The sequence below is a fragment of the Anoplophora glabripennis genome, unplaced genomic scaffold, assembly GCF_000390285.2.
Source record: "Anoplophora glabripennis isolate ALB-LARVAE unplaced genomic scaffold, Agla_2.0 scaffold740, whole genome shotgun sequence".
In the NCBI taxonomy this organism is placed as follows: Eukaryota; Metazoa; Arthropoda; class Insecta; order Coleoptera; family Cerambycidae; genus Anoplophora; species Anoplophora glabripennis.
The window spans coordinates 131,832-156,681 of record NW_019416832.1 but is presented as its reverse complement, the minus strand read 5'-3'; the positions used below and the strand labels follow the sequence as shown (position 1 = coordinate 156,681).

Below are 24,850 nucleotides of genomic sequence, written 5' to 3'. Positions count from 1 at the left end.
CACAAAGTAAACTAATGGGTCTCAAATCCGATAACAGCTCTGGATTATTAACTTTGGGGAGAGGAATGAAATTTATCGACATAAAACAAGTATATCTAATTTGTGTAAAATAGATAAGAGAATAATAATTTTCTATTAAAACTTTCGTATACATAGTGAGAAAAAAGTCATGATTTTTTTTTTTCAACCAAGAGTAGGTACTTTTTGTAGCGACCTCTAGCATCTACACTCTACAGCACAGTTAAATCCGGATTCGTTTTCCTGGACTACAAAAACCACCGAATCTGAATTTTCAAAGTAATTCTTTGAAAACTTTCTAAAAATTTTAAGAATTTTGAATACAACATTTTAACTTTAACACCCTGTAACTTTTTTATTATCCACAAATGGACTAAGGTAAGTTTAGCTATATTGCACTATTTTGACGTAAGGAATCTACCCTTGTTCTACAGAATGTCTCATTATTTCGGGACACTGTGTATATGGTACTTATACATATACATAATATACATATGTAGGCTTTGGAAAAATAAAGAAGAATGGTATTCAATGAGGTGTTTATTATATGTTTATATACTAATGCCGCACCCTGCAAGTGTAAATTATGCTAAAACCTTCACTATCTATTTTGAAAATCATTATATCATCTTGCTTCATAATGGAAATGACACACATTATTTAACAAGATGAAATAATGCATTCAAAAAAAGATACTGAAGATTTTAGAATCATTTACACATATTTTTATATAAACGAAAAAAATTAGCATAGTCGTTGTCGTCATCATTATCGTCACAATCATCATCATCATGCCTAGTCATGCATCGTTATCCACGATCATCCACTCATCCACCGTCATCCACCATCATCACTACCACCACTTTTTATAAACCAAATTGAACACGTACACTCCTGATATGTGAATTTTTATGATTATCCTAGATTTAATTGAAGAAGTACATTTAGATGTTCCAAATCTGAGACAAATATATTACTGAGGTCACCGCTATATGTTATGTGTGTCAACTTTAATTGTAACGAGCGTTCAAATAAAAACGTGGTCAAGTTGGTTCTGAAAATGTGGACGTAGGGCGTAGCGTATAGCAAATGAACTTAAACGTCATCTGTCAAAGCGCTATATCGCCGCTATCAATTTGAATATTTTCGTTTTAAAAAGCGTTTAAAATGGTGTTTTCTCAAGAACAAAAAGTGTTTATCATAGAGTCCTACTTTAGAAATGGACGCAAGATTGATGGAATATGGAAGTATTCTATTGAGGAATGTTTCATAGAATTTCAAAATCAATTTCCCGGCGTTGTTGAGTACAAAATTTTTCAAAGTGCAGTTCAGCGTTGTGTTAATGTTTTTCGTGAAACGGGCAGTGTAACAAGAAAAGAAGGAAGCGGCCGACCTAAAAAGCGGACTGAAGAATTAAAAGAAAATGTCCAACAAATAATGGAAAATGCGCCAAGAACTTCTGTACGTGTTTTATCACAAATGGTGGGAGTATCAGTCGGTACCTGCCACACAGTGTTAAAAAAAGATTTGCGTTTGTTCTCCTATCGTTTAACTTGTCAGCAAGAACTTCATGAAGTTGATTTTCCGCGACGGGCTGTATTTTGTGAATGGTTTTTAAACAACTACGGTGAACTTCATAATATCACCTTTTTTTCTGATGAAGCCTGGTTTCATTTAAGTGGTTACGTAAACTCACAGAATATGAGAATGTGGTCTTCTGAAAAACCAGATAACTTTTTTGTCGAGGGCCCTCTACACGCTCAAAAAATTGGAGTTTGGTGTGCTCTCAATCGAAGGAGGATTTATGGACCTATTTTTTTTAATGGTACTCTTACTGCGCAAAGGTATAGAGAAGAAATTATCGCTCCTTTTGTTAACCAGCTGGAAGAAAACGAAATTACAAACTTTTACTTTCAACAAGATGGCGCAAGGGCACATACGGCAGGCGAGACGATGAATATGTTGAGGGAAGTTTTCCAAAATCGACTAATAAGTCTCAATGCTGAACATGAATTTCCACCGAGGTCATGTGATATTACGCCGTGTGATTTCTTTTTGTGGCCTTACCTTAAAAACACTATTTTTGAACTGCCTATTCCTGATTTAAACCATCTGCAGGCTCGACTTATAGACAAGATTCGTGAAATTAACAATACCCCGAGCATCTTAGAAAATGTCTTTAATTCTTTGAGGAACAGGTGTGAAAAGTGCTTGGAACAAGGAGGGGGACACTTTCAGCAGCTGCTTTAATTTATTGTTATAACAAGGAGGGGGACACTTTCCGCAGCTCCTTTAATTGTTTGTTATTGTTATCACGATTATTCTTTAAAATAAAGTTATATAGTCATTAACGTTATTGAAACTGACAGCTGCTATACAGCTCGTTGAGAAATGAGGTTAAGTTGGTCGCTATAAGCTACTCCCTACGTCCAATGTGTCAGAGCCAACTTCGACCACGTTTTTATTTGAACGCTCGTTATAAGTGATCTGTACGATATTTTTAATGGGTCATTAAAGGATCTTAATTGATTTTTTTAAATATTTTTTTTCTTTACTGTATTCTGTATTTGTTATTGTATTGTGTTTGTATTTATACTATTTACCTACTTAATAATATTCTTTTTGTGTTACCTGATCGTATTTTTTTGTAAATTACAATGTAAATTAAGGTTATTTTGAAAGCTTTAAGTAAAGTCCTAAGAAATATTATTTTTATTCGATACTAATGTCTAGGTATGCTTAAAACACGACTCTAGCTGGTAAAGTTGATAAATAATTATATAAACATTAGAATACTGCTACAAAGTTACTTTGGTAAATATATCACTTACCCGATATGCATTATGTTCGATATGACATTTCCCGTATCCATGCGACAAGATTTCTTAAAATCCTGAATATAACGATACCTGTTGCTAGCGTTCTGGTTTATAAACTTTGTACTGAATGTAAGTGCAGCTAAATATTTAAAATACCAAACCTTGTATGTCTGATATAAAGATAATTTGTTTTATAGAGGAAATAACTGCCTTGTAAACGTAAGCATAAGATATTTATATATTTATATAATAATTTTCATGAAATTTATCTATTTTTATTTAAGAATGATATATGAAACCCAATTTGCAACATTAAAGCATTGCCACACTGTGGTGTCGTTACGAGACGTGTTAACACGTATTGCAGAAATAACATTACATTATTTTAAATAGAAGTGTAAATAGATGTTTGGAAAAATCAACTTTCTAGTGATTTAAACGCATCAGTCTCTTCTTTTAAAATCACAAAAATAATAAAGATCTGAGCACTGAGGAAAAAATCACTCATCAATCAATAAGTTGTTTAACTATTGACAACTCCACACATCTTTCTAATATCTGATAGTCCCAGATAGTCGCCAGCGTGTTGAAGCATAAGTAAGTATTTTTATAAATGCTGTTATCTGTTATTATCAATTTGTGGGACTTTTGAACTCTTTTATTAAATTGGGTATTATTATCTAACACACCGAAAAGAAAAACAAAATTTTAATAAATAACTCTTGGGTCAATCAGTCAAATATCTCTCACTAAAAAAGTACATAATTGTTTAAGATTACATTATTTATTTACCTATTTGTTATTTATTTATTTATTTNTTGTTTGTTTGTTTGTTTGTTTGTTTGTTTGTTTGTTTGTTTGTTTGTTTGTTTGTTTGTTTGTTTGTTTGTTTGTTTGTTTGTTTGTTTGTTTATTTATTTATTTATTTATTTTGGATACACCATTCCACAGAAACGAAATTCCAATTACAGAATGGGAGTACAAAGAATAATTACAATATAGAGAAATACAGAGAAAAAAGGATTAAACCTTATAATAAGTAAATTTATATTTACTGACAAGCATGTGACAAGTAACATGAAGATAGAAAAAGTACGCAGTATAAATAATATACAATCGACCTATGAATAACACATTTATATTCGATCAATTTAGGTCACGCTCAAAATATAGTATGTTTTCTTTAATTTTATGTATATTACAATTAAAAACATCTACAAGATGTGCAATTTTTGTATGGCTTGAATATGCCTGAAACAATGGGGAAGCTTTTAGGAGATTTGTGCAAGGGGTAGGCAAACAGAAGGTTGCAGGAGAACGCGAAGTTAACCTAGGCACTTAAAGTTAAGTAAACTTAATATCTGAGCACAGTCAAAGATGTTTTGGATTATCTTATGCAAGAAAATGATCGAGTGCATTGATCTTCTAGACCGTAAAAAATTCACGCTAAAATGATATAACAGAAGGTTCTGAGGAAAATTAATACGAATTTTCTTTATAAAATATGTACTTTAAAAATTTCCTTTGTATGTTCTCCAAATTATTTATGTGAACTGTATAAAGCGGGTTCTACACGATAAATGCATATTCCAATCTAGAATTATTTTTCGCATCTCCGTTCTTCTATGATTCAAGTGGTAGGTCTCACTTATACATGACGCGCGCACAGGTTTAAAGGAAAAAAGTGTTTCGTAACAGTCCGTTACTACTTATTGATAGCCAGCCAGTTCATTTATTTGTGCCGCACGTGCAGGTCATATCTGTTTTGTGTATCATTGTGCCTTGTGTAGTGTATTTATGCATAAGAAAATAATTTCCACGAATCCGAGATAAATCACACATAAGGGAAATATTATATTAATTATCCATTTCAGAAGATGAGAAGGTATTTCATTAAATTTTTTCTGTTAACCGCCCTTGACTTGATAATACTAGCTCGTATACGATGGTACACGCAGAGCAGAGTTTTTAGACTAATTGAAATGCAAATTCCACCTTAAGTGGATTGTCTAGCTGGTCATATTGTAGTTGTTTTTAATTATTTTGACCACGAACATTTGTTTGCAGAACATTTTAACCGTCTTAGTAGGGCGTAGCCGCTTTGTTTTTTTGCCCGTATTCCATGTGACATGTAGAGAGTGGTTTTCACTCCGCTTAAATGGAAATTCTAGCTAGCCATATCGTAGTTGTTTTAACTATCTTGCCCGCAAACCTTTTTGTTTGCCATATGTTTGGGGCAGTACGGTCGTTTTGACCGACTTAATACGGCGTAGCCGTTTGTTTTTTTGCCCGCATTCCATGTGACATGTGGTTTTCGCTCCCTTTTAATTCAAACAGAAATGTACATCTTTTTACAGATGAGAGTGAATTAGGTGCTCAACAAATTAATATCGTATTTAGTACGAGTTCCTGGAGATAGTTACGTCATATTAAACAGTGTAAAAGGCGAGTAATAAAATTAAGAAAGTATACCAAAAAACAAAGGGGGAGGGGCGAAAATTGTGAGCAGTATGGATAAGAACAGCGATGTGAAGAAGAGTTTACTGATAAAAGGAGCCTTTGATGTAGATAAAATAAAATTATTGAAAATAGAGTACATGAAATCTAAAAATGAGTACATTGTTTTATCACTCAGTAGGTACTATTCTACAATGAAACATAATGCGAATTATACACGCAGTTTTGTTAATAACACCTTATATATTTTATTTGATTAAAATAATCTATACAGATATAGGTGTGTAGGTATATAAACAAAAAAAAAAAACATTCGATTACTAGGTATGGCACTATCATCAAACATGATGCAACAGAGTGACATGTTATTATAGAAAACTTAATTGAGCAACTCCTCTCTGTCTCTCTATAAGTATAAACAAAAATACCGATTAAGTTTTGTTTTTTATACCTACTGTTTCATTTCTGACAGTGTATGAAAAGATAGCAATTGAAGAGAGGACAAAATTAAGTGATAATAAGGGAACTTTCAAAGAACTATTAGGAAGCAATTACGAAACGAAACCTTAAATAAGATCCACTTCTTATTTGTGGAAGGGCGAAATGGGCGTTGACTATTAGACGCCTTCATTATAGCCATCCTTGTCTATCACATGGGTTTCTATGGCTTACTTTATCGCTCTCACGTAACTTCTGATAGACCATCGGTACTTTCCTACACTGTATATGCCTGTACATATAAATATATAATTCACCAAGTATGGAATTTTGATGATTGTGGCCAAACAAATCAAAAAGTTTGCATCTGTTAAGATGAACTACATCCCATTTGAAGGTATAATACACAAATTATATTAGTTGCTTGCTTTGGCTGAAAATGAATGTCTTAATTTAATTTGCCATGGACATATTAAACCAATTAGTAAAATGAGTATAGCAAAAACTGGCAACTGCATCTTAGTTGGAAGAGGTATTCAATTAGTAGCCATATACCAATGCCATTCAGAGACAAAGTTGTAAAAAAAGGGCTTCCTTTAAGAATGTTTATTCAACATACTGTAACTTTATAGTTATGTTCTTATGGGCTATGAATCAAAGAAAAATTTGGCTTTCACAAATCAAAGCAACAATTAATATCACACTTATATTATAACAAGTATACCTACATCAAATATCACGAAATAGATAACTATATTTATATGTGTCTTTTAGCTATTATGTCAGTGGACTATATATTGACTTGAATTTGAATTAAAGTCCAAAGTAAAAATTTCGGTCATAATAGTTACTGATGTTTCTGAAACAAAATATCAAAACGAAATTCAAAACGTTTCAAATAGCTACAGTTATTTTATTTCCCAATGGTACTTTATCTAAATTAGCTTGAAAATGTAAACATACTGCTTCCCTTTTTCTGTAATACAATTTATACAGAAAGGGGTTAAATGTTGCACCCTCTTTATGTCATGAGTACCTGAGCATGCGCAGTCACCATCATTAAGAAAAAAGCGGTGCTGCAATCTGCTTCCCTCTGGTCTTGTGACGCATTGTGCATGCTGTTAGTAGCAAAGTTTAGTAGGGCTAGGGTTAGTACAGACTAATGGCTATAATCTTTCTGATGTTGTGAGATGAAAAAAATTCTATCCCCAGGGATTTGTGATTTATCACCATTAAGCATTCATAGTATCAAGGAATGTATATATAATCCTCGTGTCTGTATAATCTGTACTTTACGCCAGTCTTCAGTCAAACCCTAAAAAGCTACAAGTACCTCCACATTACCAAACTGGTAAAGGAGCGACGATTTCTAATGTTTCATAAACAATAAAAAAAGAATGTATACACATGTAAATATATTTATTTTTCTTTATGAATTACTTTGGTTTACTTCTCTCATTTGGAGACCACAATAAAGCATTGATATCGCCAAAATTTTCGGTCGATATAGAAATACAAAAAAAAGGACATTATGCTTGCTACCAAATATAAATATAGGATTGGTGTACTTAACATAAAAGAATTTAAAACATTATTATACTTTGTTTGAAAAGACTCTTATTCCGAACTTAATAATTACTAAAAGTATCCTATAAATTAAGGTTATTGCGAAAACCTACAGCAAGTATTCCGTGACTTGAAATCGTAACCTGGTTCTACTTCTTTCATGAAAAATATATTTTTTGAAAATGCTACCATTTGTAAAAAGATATAAAACCTAAATTCGTTTCACTTCTTACTTTTGCGTAAGCAGATGGAGTATAAACAATTTGGAAAATATAACAGTTTCAAATCAAAGTGATAACTGAAAGAGAAATTTCAGAAAGATCTTTTGTCGAACTCTATAGTAAAAAGCAGTATTTTTCTAATATTTTCTTTATTATAAAATTAACCGGAATTGTGCATTATTACAACATTGTTCTTCGAAACGAAAATGTTGACCTAGGCATAACAAAATAAGTATGTACGTGTATACCTGTATATGTGTATATAATATATATAGTATAGTCTATATGATATATAGAATGTGGTATATGGTGTATGGTATACATTATTTGATATTATGTAATATATAATATATAATGTATGATACATAATAAGTGATATATGGTCAATAATAAAGGAAAACTGGAAAAAAAAAGTTTGTTTTAAAAACTAATTTATATCAAATATGAAAACAGTAAGCAGAAGAAGCCACTAATTCTTCTGATTGTTATAATTTGATAAAATATAAGTACGTATTATTTTACTTGAGAAACATTTATCATAAAACTATAAAATAGCGCATAATTTAGAAACTTTTTTGACTGCACTTAATCGCGCTAATTGTTTACTCTAAACATCTACCAACTTGAATCATAGAAGAACGGAGATGCGAAAAATAATTGTAAGATTCGATTGACTTACCTGTAAGGAAGATCAATCTCAATTATTTGAGCATCGTAGTTCTTCTATGATGGGGCCCACCCGCCACTCTTTTTTTTATCCACAGCGCCATTGGTTCGGTCACAAAATGAACTGGCTGGCTATCAATAAGTAGTAACGGACTGTTACGAAACACTTTTTTCCTTTAAACAATTATATAAAATAAATAACGTACTATGATCTAAGAAATCATTTCGAATAACGAACCCTAAATTTTTGTATGAGGTCTTCAAAATCCTATCAATATGTTCAACAAACGAAAGCTTACAATCAAATACAATCCCTAAATTTGATGAAGGTAGGCCGATCTAAATATACATCACTAATGTGGTAACCTAAGCTCAATGGGTGTAATTGTCTACTAAATGACAACATTATATTTTTTAGAATTAGTTTATTAGCTACACACCAATGTTCGACTAAATTTAAAGCATTTTGCAGCCGTTCACAGTCCTTAGAAGTCTCAATTCTCGTATACAACTTCACATCATCTGAGTACATTAAAAAATTGACATCAATGCAATTTATTATGTCATCCAAAAATATGTTGAAGAGTAGACGTCCCAGGACTGAACCCTGAGGTACTCCTGATAGTACTGTTATTACTTTTAAACCCCCCTTGTTGTACATATTGTGTTTTATCAGCCAAGTATTACACAAACAAATTTACTAAATCAGTAACCACCCAGTCTTTCAATCAAAATTTTGTGATCCAGTCTATCGAAGGCCTTCGAGAAATCTGTGTATATGCATAATATCAACCTGCTCTCGATTATCCGGAACATCCAAGAGATTAGTTGTAATAGATCTCTCGTTCATAAAATCATGTGGATTTATGGTTATAATATTTTTGATATGGTTATAGACATAATGATACAAGATATTCTCAAAGACTATAGAAAAACCACAGATTTGCGCAATGGGTAAACAACTAGTTATATGACCCTTATCACCATTCTTAAAAATAGGGCATAAACGTGAAACTTTCCATATATTAGGAAACATCCTTCAATATTAAATTAAATATGACAGTGAGAGGACGAATAAAGGTGCTACCACAGTCCTTTTCCAAAAACGCAGGGATTTCATCCGGCCCCATGAACATTTTTGGTTTCAGTTTGCGCAAACCTCGTTTGAAATCATCCTTTGTTATACTTTCCATGATAAGCATGTTATTCGACTTAATGTAGGTACATTAACTCACGACGCATGATATTATCTAAACTAACGGATTTAGTGTCATGTGATCCATTCATATACTCAGATACATTAAAATCACCGACTAACAACAAGTCTGGTCCATAATTACAGTCAAGAGAAATACATGAAAACATTTAAAACAGTCAGGAGTCACTCTGGGAGGGATATACATCACAAAGATATTAATATTTTTAAATCCTAAAGTAATTTTAACACCAATTATATCTATTACCTACTTTTAAAGTGTTCAGTGTGTCAGTATTTCTGTTTATATTGATAAGTGAGGAATTTATATTTTCTCGAACAGCCAACAAAACACCTCCCCCTTTTTTTCATTTGGGTATACGTAAAAACTATCAGAACGGTAAACAATAAAATTTTCGTCAAATATTTCCCCGTTTGATACCGAATCATTCAACCAATTTTCATAGCACATTTGTTGACCAGTTGATTTGTTTTCGTATTCAGTCCTCGAACGACGCGCGACGTGATAATATACATTTAAGTTATGATGGGACAGCGAGGCCTCCGAAGAAAGTGAATGAGTAAACAACGGTACTAATTGATTGCCATAGGTGGAGAACTACGATTGCTATTTAATGTTAAATATATCATTCTTAAAGGCGTCAAGTTTTTGTTTATAAACATAGCAACTACTTCTATCCCATGCTGCATGATTCATTATCGAGATTTTGTTTAATCTTAATGTTAGTACAGTTAAAACATTTAACACAAGAATTACTAGGACAATCTTGCACTTGATGATTTTTTAAACATCTAGACCAAATTACAGTATTATTACAGTTTCTTGCGATATGATATATTTAAAGCACATTCTAACTTCCAAAGCATTATAAATGGTGCGTAATCATGACCTATAAACATTTTACAGATTTCAATTGATTTGATATATGCTTCTCCATATAGCTGCGATATCACTTGATAAATATTTAAACGATTTTTTATAGGACTCGTTTTGATCATTTTTACAACACTCCTATCATTAAAAATTTATTTATTCTGAGTTTTAACAAGTACAACTATTTCTTCATCTTACAACTTGTCCGTCAATCCTACAATTTTTATTCTAGGATGTAAATTAGACACTACTTGAACTTCATAATTGGCAGCTAATTTATTTGATGCTGTATCTTTAAACATTTTCAATTCAACTGCACCATTTTTTATATTTTTAACACTAGATACGCATATTTGGTCATGTACTGGATTAATGTTCTTAAATAGATCATTCTTCGTTGATACATTTTTTTCGTTTTTGTCTTTAGATTTCACAATAAGAGAACCATTCTTTCCAAGGACTTTAGAGTATAAAGCCTTATCAGTTGAAGATGCCTTTTCCGCCTCTTTAAGTTTGGGGAACACAAAGATTCAATATTTTTTGTCGCCGCATCCAACAGCGATTCATATTTTTCGAGCATTTCTTGTTTAAACTTCAGAATAATGTCATCTACTTTCGGAAAACTATCCATTCGATTTTCAACTTGTTTCAAACTTATATAAATTATTATATTATTATAATTATAAACACTATAACATGTGATAACTTTCGGGAAATTCTCTGTTCTCGTTCTCAAGAATTATAGAATCAAGTTTACTAAAAATCCAGACATATGACTTTCTGTCAATTTTATCAATATTTTGGGAACGAAAACAGAGATGTTTTCGAAACATTAACGATTTATGTTGGTATAATGTAATCATGAACAATTATCTACTTTTTCAGTGTGAATTAGTTGTGGTTAGGCAGAAAGACATTTATAAAATCAAACCCTTTATCGATTCTTTTGACTCAAGGGGCCAAAAGTGGCTAATTTTGTCATGTCTGTAGTAAATTACCATTGCTGAATTACATTTGCTGATGCGTAGGATGATAAAATTTAATAAAAATTTGAAAATGTCTGTAGTAAATTACCAATTACATTTGCTGATGCGTAGGATGATAAAATTTAATAAAAATTTGAAAATAATTAAATATGACTGATTCAAGATGGCGCTTAAAATAGGTTAACCACGCTAATTTTACAAACATCTTATTTACTGATTCAAAAAGATATCAGATATCATTATCTAATAAACCAACAAATTCAACAAGGTAATAACCAATATGGCTACCAAAAGGAGATAAGAAAGATGATACATTGTAATTAACCTACCGGAGTGAATCAACGTAGCTTAACCTACCGGAAGGAATTAGCAAACAAGATTTTTTTTATTAACCTATCCTACCAGAGTAAATTAACGTAGCTGTTTTCTTTTTGTTAACCGATCCTGCCGGAATGAATTAACAAACAAGTAGGACGTCCGATCTCTTGTCGAGGCTAGCGACAGGCGCAAGGAGCGCTAGAATTTTCACCGATCTTTCCAAAGAACAGCGAAAATAAAAACATTCCAGTCTTCAAACCGCACCTTTAATTTTCAGCCTTTCAACGCCGGTAATCGTCGAAGGCCCAGTTTTTCGAACCCCAAATTTTCTGGATCTAAACCAGATCACGCATCAGGCCGCCCGCGCCCGGCGGAATCAAGCAGCGTACGAACGTCAACTTAGGTTTTCCCCAGTTTAATAACCAGCGTACGAATACTTGGCCAGAGTGTATACTTAATCCAAATTTTGCAAACTTGTATTTTATAAGCAACAACCGCGTTGGATATCTTGTATTACAATATAAGTAACTACTCGTAAATAAAGCTCACAAATTTTTACAAAACCCACATTTCGAGTTATAATTCCTATCAAAATCTACGACAGTAGGTAATATTATTTTATGAAAATATTTAAAGAAATCAGGAAAACTAAAAAATTATACATATTTTCGGTATATGGCATATAAAATAAAGTTGCTGGTTACTTGTATAACTAATTATGTGGCGTTAAATCAGTGGGTGGCATTAATAAAATGAAGTATATGCTTTTACGATTTTCTAAGGAAAACCTTATATCTATATTAATAAAAATTTTAGCAAAACCTGAGGGAAAAGGTTCGACTATAAGTGCAAACGTATGTTATAGTATCTCAACAACAAAAATAATCTTTTACTTACCAAAATATTGAAACTATAATCCTGTCCCTATATTTGATTAGCTGGTACAATTGAAGAGTTAGGTTAAGTAATAGAAAACATGTTTTATCTTTCTGTTGGAAAGCAGAAAATTATAAGCCGAGGCTCCCTATCCCTCAGACACTGACTTTTTCGTTTTACACAATATTTCGAATTCGCAACATTTTCTATCGGAGAACAAAGAAATGCGTTTTGTTGCATTGGATATTAAGACGAAAAGTTAGATATGAGGCTGATCAATTTTTAATGAAGCAAGGTGTAACAGCACTGGTTTCCGATACATAAGGAAGAGTGTTTAAATTTTACGAAAATATTATATTCTCTCAAATGTAACTAAAGATATTTTATGTACTTATGTATGTGATTACTGAAACTTGAGCTACCGGCGAGTTTAACCAGGAGTGAACATATCGGGTACCACAGTCCTTAAAAAGCCTACTGTCTACATCATTAAGTTTTAACGATTTTATTTGAAAAGCGAATCATTTTTGAGTTATTATTGTTTCTTCAATTCTAAATAAGCTGATTACACAGCTGAGTAAATATAAAATATAACTAAAACTATTCGATTAATAAAAACCACAAACGGTCAAGAAACAAACTAACTTTTGGGTCTATAAGGTGCGGCGGTAGCCGGCAAAAAACCGTAGTTTACAACAGTTTTTTAGTAGTTAGTGTCAAAAATGGCTTGCGTGTATAACAACTCAGAGTTGAATATCGTTTCAATTTATGGTGAAGCAAAACAACATTTCTTGTGTTAGTTCATAGAAACTATGTAAGACGGGTGCAAATGTGTTTACACGTCAGTGGACAAAATTTTGAACAGTTGTTATATCAGGTGTCAAATTATTTTATTAACTAAAACCACAAAATAACTTTATTAATTAATAATAACAGTAGGGGCAAAAGTAGTTGAATTTGTTGATATAAAATAGATGCTATAAAGTTCTATTTATTCCTTTCCTTGTGAAATTCTTTCAAGTTTTTGTCCGTTTTTATCACACCCCTGTCTCATTGTACGAGGTCAGGTTTTACAGTGGACCAGTTTCTAGTGCCTTGCAGAAGTATATTTTTAAATCGTTTTCGAACTGCCCTTTTTGATTTTTTCTCTACAAAATTGTATTTGTAAGAGTCCCCTGTACATCCTAATTTACTAAATTTTCTCTTTGAATAAGTTCTGAATCACCCTGTATAAAATTATATTTGCCATGTCATACATAAATACTTAACTTATAAGTAGAGCTCGGGACTCGCGTCGGCCTTTCGCTACAGCGCACCGTACGAAACCGGTAATAACGGCAGTTATTGGCTTCGCGTTTGCTTCATGTATACGTGTTTTAATATTCTAATAATGTCAAACGCGCCAAGGTGTAAAAACGACCTTTCGCTGATAAAGTACGCAAATTTATTTCTTTTTATTTATTTGTTTACGACAAACACGCCTATAAATAGCCGACGAAAACCCCAAGCTTTACTTAAAAGAATTCGCTTTTAAGCATTACTTTTTTCTATTAACACCACTCAATATTTTTTTACACTCACTAGTGATGACAATCTTTGATTACATTTTCATAGTTGTACATAACACCTACGTTAATAAAAATTGATATGATCATTTTGTCATTAAGGTGCAGGTTTTTTTATTTTAATAAATCAGTTACACTTTTTTACAAAATTGATAAAATTTTGGATAATACATTAATTAGCTTTATTTCCACAAATCTTCAAAAGCTAATAACATTGAAATATTATTTATGAAATTGCCCAAAAATATATATTAAACATTGTTTTATTATCATTACGTCATTCATGGGAGTTAAGTTCTATAATAGTTTGACTACAGAGGAAATCTCTGTACCGTAAATGCCAATACCAAGTATTTTAGATTTATTATATAGGTGTCACCGTGAATAACAAAGTAAACAAAATGAAAGATAAGATCGTGCATTGTACTTACGTTGGCGGATTTACGATGTTGAATAATTCCACAGTCGATGTAGGAACTCTTCGTACTATCATTTTTTTTCCATCTGTAGAACCCATTCCTACTGATGCCCATGATCTTATAGAAATAGCATCAGAAGAATATTTTGGGGTATGACTTCCTACGTCACTAGTTGTTAACTTTGGTTGATTAAACTCGTTTAATAAATAGTAGTTTTTTAACGACCTGATACTATTTTCTCGTCGAAAATTAGAATTAACATGCACTGTAGAAGCACTGTTGTTATTATTAATGAACGGCTTTTCTATTTTTGAAAACTTGCTGAAAGAATCTGGGGACGACAATTCACTTTCGGCTCTTTCCACTTTACTTCTAATATCAAAATTACTATGTTTTTCATTTCCATTTCCAGAGGTCGTTTCATTTGTAACGTCTTTCGTCACTATTCCAATTTCTTCCATTTTCTCCAGAAAATAATAAATATGCTTTAACTACTAATTATGAAATGACAACTAAAGCTGCCCGTAACGTGTGACTAATAGTATTTTGTTTGTAACGGAGAACTGATACGCTTCGTAGCTATCACGAGACTAACATGTAAGTACCTAATGTGTAATTACCTACAATTTCATTCAGAGATCTATTATAATTTAAGAGTAGGAAACCGAGTTCGTTTATATCTTTAATCCAACAAATAAATATAGAATTTTTAAATTTTACACACATTTACTCATCATATCACCTACTTCTTAAGCATATTTAGAGAATGACTTTTTAAACTTGTAGTATAGACCTATTTAGTTATTTAGTTTAACAGTAAACACACAAAACAGTAGGTATTTGAATATAATAAACACATCAGGATTTATTTTTTAAATATACCGTAACGAAATATTTTCGATATTTGGTTGAATTAAAGAAATTTTAAAAAATTCTAATGACACAGATACCCTTTGTACCTAGTTATGTAAAAATGCAAAATCTATGTTATTTTTCTATAAAGGTGAGGGGGCAATTTATAGACGTCGTGTCGGCGAGAGAGTTATTCACTCTCTTACATCGCAAAGTTGCAAGATGTGTTGCCGACCTCTAGTACCAATATCTTTTTACATCTGATAATGCACAGAAAAAAATTAGACTGCCGGGCGATCCCATATTGAACACCCGTTGGCGATATTCTTTTTTCTAAGTATTGTAAAAATAATAGTGATCTTGATTAAAGTAATCGCTCAACGGTTTTTGTGGAATGAAAATTAATAAGAAATTAAAAAGTAAACACAATTTTTAATTCATTGCCCAACATCAACGAACCGGAATTGAAAAGATTTTATATAATTAATTAAAATTACCTATACAGGGTGTTCCAATTACAACTCCCAACCTGGAAAATATAAGAATTAAAAAAAAAACAAAAAACATTGAGACACGTTGATTTTCTTTTCAAGGGGGACACGTCATGGCGTATGTCTCGGTGTCTTGGCTCCTTAGGCAGGGGCGTAAAATACTCTTAAACTTTAAGTGGCACTCTATGTTGAGTGATCCCTCATATTAAAGCTTTTTCAATTCTGCTCACGACGACATACAATTTTTAAATTTTGGTTTGGATATGACAATAAAATCATTACTCAAAAAATAAGATAAAAAATATCAATGAATGAATGTTATTTTATTAAATGTTCAAATTAATTTCCTTCCTCTTCTATACAATAATAAAATCTTTGCTTCACTTCCGAATGAACATTTCGAAACATTTTTGGCGTTCTCTGACGACAGTCTTCAACAATTTGCCGACGAAGCTTCTCAAGTGAGTTCGGTCGTGTTGCATACATTTTCGACTTTAAGTGAACTCTCACTCAATGGAACTCCGCATCCTATCCAGTGATTTGCAAAGATCTGATTAAGAAAATCACGCACAGTTACGGCATAATGTAGTGACCACAATCCTGCTGAAACCACACATCCTCTTCTGGCAAAGCGTTGTTATTTTCCAATATTTCCACAATCATTGGGTAGATATTCGTTTTCAGTAGATTCAGATACATGTTCTCATCCAGATTTCTGGGAAGGATGAAATGCCCTATGAGGTGGTCTCCCAGTTTGCCCGCCCAAACTTTCAATTTCCTCGGATGCTGCGTATGAGTTACATAAAAAATGCGTGGATTTTCCTCACTACAGTAGCGGCAATTATGGCGGTTGACTCAACCATCCAGTTGGAACGTATATTCATCGGAAAAATAGATTGAGTACAAAAAAATTTGGATTTCTTCGAGCACGATCACTCATTTCTTTACAGAATTGCAAGCGGCGATCAGGATCATCTTCATTAATAATAATCGAATTCAATAAAGGAGCGAACTTGAATTGACTAATAAGTCAATATGTAGAAACGGATTTTATTAATATGAAACGAGGAATATTTCAAGGTGGCGACTTAAGTGCCCTTTGGTTCTTTATGGATATATCTTACCTTATATGTCTTACCATAATCCTTCGTCAATTGCTCTTAATACTAAATATGGATTTCGAATTAAACAACGTGGAGTACTATTATATAAAATAAACCATTTTGTATGTGGATGATATAAAAATATATACTTACCTCCAAACGAACACAATTGCAGGGATTGCTAAAAACAACAGAAATTATGTCCAAAGATTCAAAATTCGCTTGGAAAGGGGAAGGATTGTACTGTGAGATGCTATTCTTAGTTTTGAAAAAAGAATTACCTAACAATATATAATATATAACCTCAAATATTTGTAAAAATCGCGTTTACTGCACTTTAGGTTAGAATATCTGAAAAACCTTAGGTGATTGAACATTTCTGAGACCAGATTCTGTTCCAGCGATCCAAAATCCTTGCTAAATGACTATTCGTACTGAATTCACATGAATCATGTCCACCAGTGTCATCATTAGTTACAGAGTCATCGGAATTTCATTTGTATTGGAATTGATCTGATTCATCGACATTCTCCGATACGGGTTCGTCGAGTGCTCCCAATACGTCTTTTATTTGGTACATCGCAGAAATTTCGATCTTTTCACTGGTTCACTTCTTGAGTCCTCTATCAGTTGCTGCATATTCTTTACGCAGGTACACGTTGTGTCTTGGAAGTTGATAGCACGGCAATGTCCTTAACCACAATGCTTTTTCCTGACTATTTCTTTTACGTCCCTTATGGGGTTTTGTGAGTACTGTCAGAGTTATTACCCCTCATTTTACTGAGGATTGAAATTACTGAGTCTGATAGGCATTCTTTCCGTTTTTTTCCTTGTCAGGAATCCTTACTTTCGGCCTGTCAGGGTTAAAAGAGCAAATCCAGTTTTGTTGAAACCAGCAATAATATTCTGGAATGCATTTCCATCGCTAGTTAACACATCTTAAAGTTGTGTTAATAGTTCCGGAAATGCGTCTTTCGTTAACGAGTTGCTCATCTTCCTGTGTTTTTTTCAATTGCGATAAGATGTTCCTCCATACCTACTTCTTTAATGGAACCTAAAAGGCAACATCTAATGGTTGCATGACGTGGGTCGCATTACTTGACAAGCATGTAAACTTTATATTCATTTCTTCACATGTTTGAAGCACTGCTTCAGAGAAATGCGAAGATAAATAATTATCCCCAAGCAGTACCTTCCGCTCCTCTTTTTAGCCCGTCAAAATGGAACTATTATGGAATAAAACTAGTCTTCAAAACAGGCAGCACCGAACCAACCGTTCCTAGATCTATTGTATTTGGTACCAGGGGGACCTATAAAGTCCAGGTATCCTATTGCTAATTCCGCGTTATAGACTACACAGAGGGGCAGCATATGGTCAACTGCAGTCTCAGCATATATTTAGGCTACTGGCTGCTGTTTTCGTAGACTTTATAACACGTTCTGGATACTTACTTCCCCTTTTGACAATAAATTTCTTCGTCCCAGGATTGTATCTTAAGTTCGTTTCGTCAAATTAATGAACAAGGTAGGATCTGTTGATTAGACATAAGACAACAAATATCAATTCTTCCTCTTCGGAAAATAATAAAGGCCGTTCAGGTCGTTTGTACATGATGTTTTGACTCAAAACTCGCCGAACATTTCTTAATTTTGGTACAGCAAATTTCTTGGCGCTGCTAATATGGTCATTTTTTTCAATTTAACTGCTTGTATCGCCTGGTTTGCCTTCGAATACGACATGTACGGGTGAAAATTCTTTCCATTTCGGTATCTGAGTAAGGCTTCTTTTATATATTCTTACTATTCTGAACCACTAAGTAACCTCGAATTTACATCCCAAGTAGCCCCATTTTACAGAAAAATTCATAAAAAAAATGTCATGGTATACATTTCAAAGTTATCATTTAACATAAGCACACATACAACTGTATGGATAAAAAGAATTAGCCTGCCATGAAATCAGCCAAGTCAACAATGGAAGTTAGACAAAGAAAATAGTGGGAAATATTTTAAAGGAATTTTTAAAACGTATATACGACGTTACTTACCAACAGAATGTAGCTCTCGACCTAGCAGCTGCACAAGCACTGGCAACCGCCACACGAAATGTATAAGTGGTTTGGCCGTTACAGTACTACCAACTATAAAATAATTTTGGAAATTCGAATAACCCGTTTTATGGTATAAGAAAAAAGTGGAAATATGAACAATTCAAGGAAGCACTAAACAACGAAAAAGTGCCTCGCGCCTTTATTGATGGCATTGTTTATAGCCTAAATGATCTGGGACCAAGGGGCACTATCACTCTGTTCTGTTCATCGCTGTAGATCTGTACAGCCTTCTGAAGGTGGGCCTACAAATGTAGCCAGTGTAGCACTTGTGGGACCTCCTCTTGTCCTGGCTGACCCCGTCCGCCGGCAGGGGGCCTCTTCTGGCGCTCTTTCTGTTTTCTCGCTTCGTTCTTCGCCGGCTTATTTCATAATCTGAAATATGTAACTTTTTTTTATAATTTAACCAATCCCAGAAGATATATATCTTCTAGTTTAGGAGATACTAATGCTGTGCACCTTAAAAGTGACCACCCTCCCTGAATAGTAGTTTTTATTTAACCGAAGGTTGGGGTGAATAGAAAACAGTAATTGATTTTACATCTATTTTACTATTATCCCTTAATTAAGAAGTAATAAAAGCGTAGGTGCAAATATTCTGAACGCTTAGTCACAAATCAACAAATAAATTCTATAAATGTGTATATGACCGGAAATGCTTCAAATGGTCGAATTTTAAACAGATAAATAATAATTTGCACTTGGGTTAAATTGTAATAATCAAAAAATGTCTCTATTATGAAATGTCAAAATCACAAATATGTAGGTATGTACACAGTGTGTCCAAGATAAGGATGGGATAGCATTAGGATCTAGGAAACGGTAAGATACGGCCCTGATTTTTTAGAGGCAACTTTACTCCCATTTAAACTACTTCGTATCTTTTACCGTTTCCGAGATCCCTGTAGTGAGAAGCGATTTTGTAACAGCCTGTATCTGAACGGGAAATCCTATCGATACATATATACAGGGTGTCCAATATAAGGATGGGATAGCATTAGAATCTAGGAAACGGTAAGAGATACGGGGTGGCTCAAATTAGAAAAAAGTTGTTTTTTATGCCTAACCATATGCCGTTTAAAAAGTTTTAAAAGTAAATAGTTTTTACAAACAACGTTTAAAATTAATACATGATAATACGATTTACATATATAAAAATTTACATGATAATACGATTTACATATATAAAAATTTACAGGACGCCTAGGACGCAAAAAGAGTAAATTAATGGCAACATTGAGCTCATCTTAAAAAACCAAATAAAAGAACCATGAATTTTTTAATATAATAGTTTCAGGTTGTTAGTCCCTAAAAAGTCTACAGAGAGTAAAAATCTTGGCGGTTAGTCGTAGTTGAGTAAACAACTTATTGCTAACAAATTTCCCCTCATTTTATATACAGGGTGTCCGGTAACTACGGGGAAAAAATAAAGGGTTATATAGAGCAGGTCAAACGAGTGCAAGTACTTCATATAAACTTTTTATCTAGGTGCCATTGTTGAGGAGTTATTGTCACTCAAAGTAAGAAGTTGAAAAATGAATATTGCCCATAATTTCTAAAGGGTTATTTTGATTAACTTGAAATTTGGGGAATCAAAGCAACTCATTCAAATGTATCTTTGCACATTTAAAATTGAATCAAATATTTTTTGTTATACAAGGACGGTCGAAATTATGTTCTAAAATTTACGCAACTTTGACAGAGCTGTCAAATTTGACATTTTGCCCTCGCAGGCAGATAGCCCTGTTACTTTTCTACAAAAAGATAATTAAATTTTTGTATTTTGTATATAGCCACAACCGGGGACACAACACAACAGAAAAAAGATAAGAATGAAACATATGGATTAAAAGAGGTTATTTCAGTAAATGCTCGATATGTCCTCCATCTAGTTCAATGCATTTCCTTGTTCTTTTAAGATTATTTTGTTGCACTCTAAATAGCATTTGTGGATTTTGTTTAATTTCATTACAATGATGTTCTATTCTTGCCATCAACTCTTCTCTTGTATAAACCGGAGTTGAATACACCAATCCTTTTAGGTAACCCCACAAGAAGAAGTTAAGGGGTTAAGATCTGGTGACCTAGCGCATGTCCGCCTCGCCCAATCCACCTATCACCAAATGTTGCGTTGTAATTTCTAACTTCATGACTTCATGCATGAAATACATCTCCTGTTTTGTTTGCAATGGCACATTTTCTAGTAGTAGATTTAGATCGTGAAAAATTCAAATATCGGGCACCGTTTAATCTGTCCGATAAGAAAAAGAGGCCTATTAATTGGTTACCGATTATTCCTGCCCATATATTAACTATGAATCTTTGCTGGTGTTTGCCTTGAATGACTAAATGAGGGCGAACCACACTTATGGGCACCTAGGTCACCAGATCTTAACACCTTTGACTTCTTCTTGTGGAGTTACCTAAAAGAATTGGTGTATCCAACTCCGGTTTATACAAGAGAAGAGTTGATGGCAAGAATAGAACATCATTGTAATGAAATTAAACAGAATTCACAAATGCTATTTAGAGTGCAACAAAATAATCTTAAAAGAATAAGGAAATGCATTGAACTAGATGGAGGACATATCGAGCATTTACTGAAGTAACCTCTTTTAATCCATATGTTTCATTCTTAACTTTTAACCAAAGTGTAAATGCTGGTTCTTTTAGGATCAAGATTACCTTTTGGTTTATCCATTACTCCTAATAGTTTCCAAAAAATATGGTCAACAGCTTCGTCAACAATAACTAATAAGTCATTGGGAAGGAAACATCAACATTTTATTCAAATCTTGTTACACGGTACTTTAGGGCAAATCCTAATCATAATTTACCCGCGTTAACTATCAATATCTGTTCTGATTTTCCGAAACAGGAAGACGCAACCTGCCTGAGATTATAAAGAAAATTAGAGAAAATAAATTTCATGTTGGCAAGATTTTCATAATCAATTTTTGAAGATGATTCTTAGCAAAAAACTTTAAGGTTTAGAAAAAATATTGTGATACGTCTCTGTCTGTACGAGAGTATAACTTTAGTCACTGATCTTGAGCGAACTCTTATTTGGTTTTACCAACCGACTAACAAACCTGTTTTGATAGGGACACAGTTCATTACTACCGTATTAAATAGTGTACCTGAACGGGAAATCCTATCGATTACATGGACAATAAAAGAAATTGTCAGGTTCGTACAATAACCTAATTGTTTATGAATTAATATAATTTTAGTACTTACAAAATAATGAAATAATGCAAGAAAGGACCGAGTGGAAAATTATTTAGTTATGAAAATATTTTATGAAGATAATGATAATTTTCCGGCATGGGATTGCATTTATACAATTATTTTACTAGCAAACCATCAAACAGGTATATTTTAAGTACGTTAAATTAAAATTCCTTCATAGACAGATTTCATGGATTGTTTTAAGATGAAAAGTTATAAAAGTTATTAGTTAGTTGCCTTGCGATATTCAACAAGTAAGATAACTTTTATGCTGAAAATCACTGAAAATTTGAAAAATTTTATCTATTTCCGCTTTACACAGTGGCATAACATTAATTTTTTAGAAAAGGGTCTCGAAAATATAGTTTGCACATCACTGGGTTTTTGTATTGACGGATGTGAAATTGCAGCTAATGATGTAGATGCCCGTTAAAACTCCTCATATTAAATTAGAAAAAAACACATGTCTCCGAGATTTGCCTGATTTTTTTTATTTTTCAACTTCAACAACGTGTATCTCGAAAATTAAGCGTTTATGAGCAACATTGCATATGACTTTTCTCCAATAAATTTCGTCGTAGAATCTAGAGGTAAATTTTGACCCATTCTTTAACGGACACCCTGTACAAGGTGAGTCAACGCTGTGGCAAAGTTGATTTAGCGCTAGAATATAATTGTATTGCTATTTGTACTCGTCTTTTTTGTATCAAGTACCGGGACACCCTGTATATGTATATACAGGATGTCTACTATAAGAGGGTCATTCCTATGTATCTCGTTTAATACAAAAATCTTTATATGTTTTTTGTTGCATTTTTTGAGGCATTGATGCTTGTAAAAACAAATTCGAGATCCATGGTCAACTTTATGAGCGCAATCATAAAAAAACCGGAAAAAATACCGAAAGTTTAAGGTCGTCTTTTTTATTTTTTTTTCTAAGAAAACTTATTTTAATAAAATTTCATGGCAAAATTGATACCTTTTACCCGGTATAAACAAATTTTTGAATTATCGTATGTAATTTGTTGCACCCTCTGCTTGAGAAAAAAAAATGTCATCGAAGGAGGCTATGGCCACAAAAAATTGCTTGTTTATTCCTCTTTCCTGTCATATACTACATGTCGCCTTTATCTTTTACGTTTATTACATTTTTTATAATTTTGTTATCAAAAATGTAGTTTAATGTAGAAATTGTTTTAAACACACCAACTACAAAAATTTAATGATGTCCGTGCCAATATAAATTACTATTAGACCATTTGAAGTGAATGTTTCTATTAAAAAATCCATTGTTACAAAAATTAGACACATCTGACCAGAGAAATCTTCTGCATATAAGAGGATCTTGTCACCACCTACAGAACCCTAATCTCCTCGGTTTATCTTCCTCCCTTATTTGATGCACTTTTTTTATCCTTATAACATTTGAAACCATTTTTTTGTAATGTTCTTCTTGCATTTGCATCTCTCACTGTTTCACTCATTTTTCCTATTTACATAATTTAAAATTCTGTTAACATTATCTATTTTATTAACAACATCTGATTATATTGCCTTCCTTCTTAAGAGATATCAGCGAAGGTTTCCTATATTCCGCATGTGCTTGAATATAATTGAAATTGCGTTGATAGTCAATACAAAGATATTACACTTCTCAAAATGTGCAAATATCATTATTATTCAAAATTATAGTTTTTCAAATCACAGTAAACTGTAACAATTTTCAAATCAACAGTTATGTATAAACTATAACAATAAACAATTTGTTAAATGATGATTGGTGACACCACTGGGATAACACATATTTGTTTTCATAGTGTGTTACATTTAACGTAAACTATTTTGTCTGTGCTGAGTGTTGAAGGCTCAGTATTCTCTAATGTAAAAAACGAATATTATAATAATGTGATAAGAAAATCTATATTTTTTTTTAAACGAAGTACATCATATTTATTAAATTTTTTGTAATTGACATGTCTATAACAATTTCTACGTTAACGCGAAAATGTTTACATTTTTTAAACCAAAATTGTAAAAAATGTAATAAATATAACAGATAAAGATAACATGTAATATGTCGTATGAAAGAGGAAAAAACAAGCAATTTTTTCTAGCCACAGCCTGCTTCGATGACAAAACGTTAGACGACTTTAAACTTTCGGTACTTTTCCGGTTTTCTTATTATTACTTACAAAGTTGGCCATGAATCTCAAATTTGTTTTTAGGACCCTCAAAAAATGCAACAAAAAATATATAAAGATTTTTGACATGCGTCGTATATTAACCGAGATCCTCTTATAGCAGACAGCCTTTATGTATACAGGCTGTCTCCTAATAAACGCCACAAGCCTATCTCCGTTGTTTATAATCTGATTTTAAAAAACAAAAAATTTAATAAAATGACTCTAAATACACTATAGAGGGAGCCTGTTTGAGCTAATTTACTATTTTTTTATTTTTTGAAAAGATTGTCACCTTTTTTTTGTGGGCTGTGCTGATCGCGGTCTCTTACAAAATCAATCGCATTTGGCAATTGCACAGAATCATGCTCGCGCTCTCCATTCAATAGTTGCGGTATTGTTTTAGTAGTTAAGAAAATGAGAGGAAGAGGAAGCTCGTCTCGATT

At 32.7% G+C, this 24,850-nt stretch overlaps 1 protein-coding gene across 1 annotated transcript in view; it reads right to left on the bottom strand.

The window, feature by feature from the left end:
- The window catches only part of LOC108911399 (sodium- and chloride-dependent GABA transporter ine), a 72,648-nt gene extending 57,633 nt beyond the window's left edge, over positions 1-15,015 (bottom strand). Inside the window, exon 1 of the mRNA XM_018716332.1 lies at positions 14,452-15,015. Coding sequence (XP_018571848.1) covers positions 14,452-14,900 — 449 coding nt within the window. The 5' untranslated portion in view covers positions 14,901-15,015. The remainder of the gene's footprint in view (positions 1-14,451) is intronic.
- Between the last annotated feature and the right edge of the window lie 9,835 nt (positions 15,016-24,850).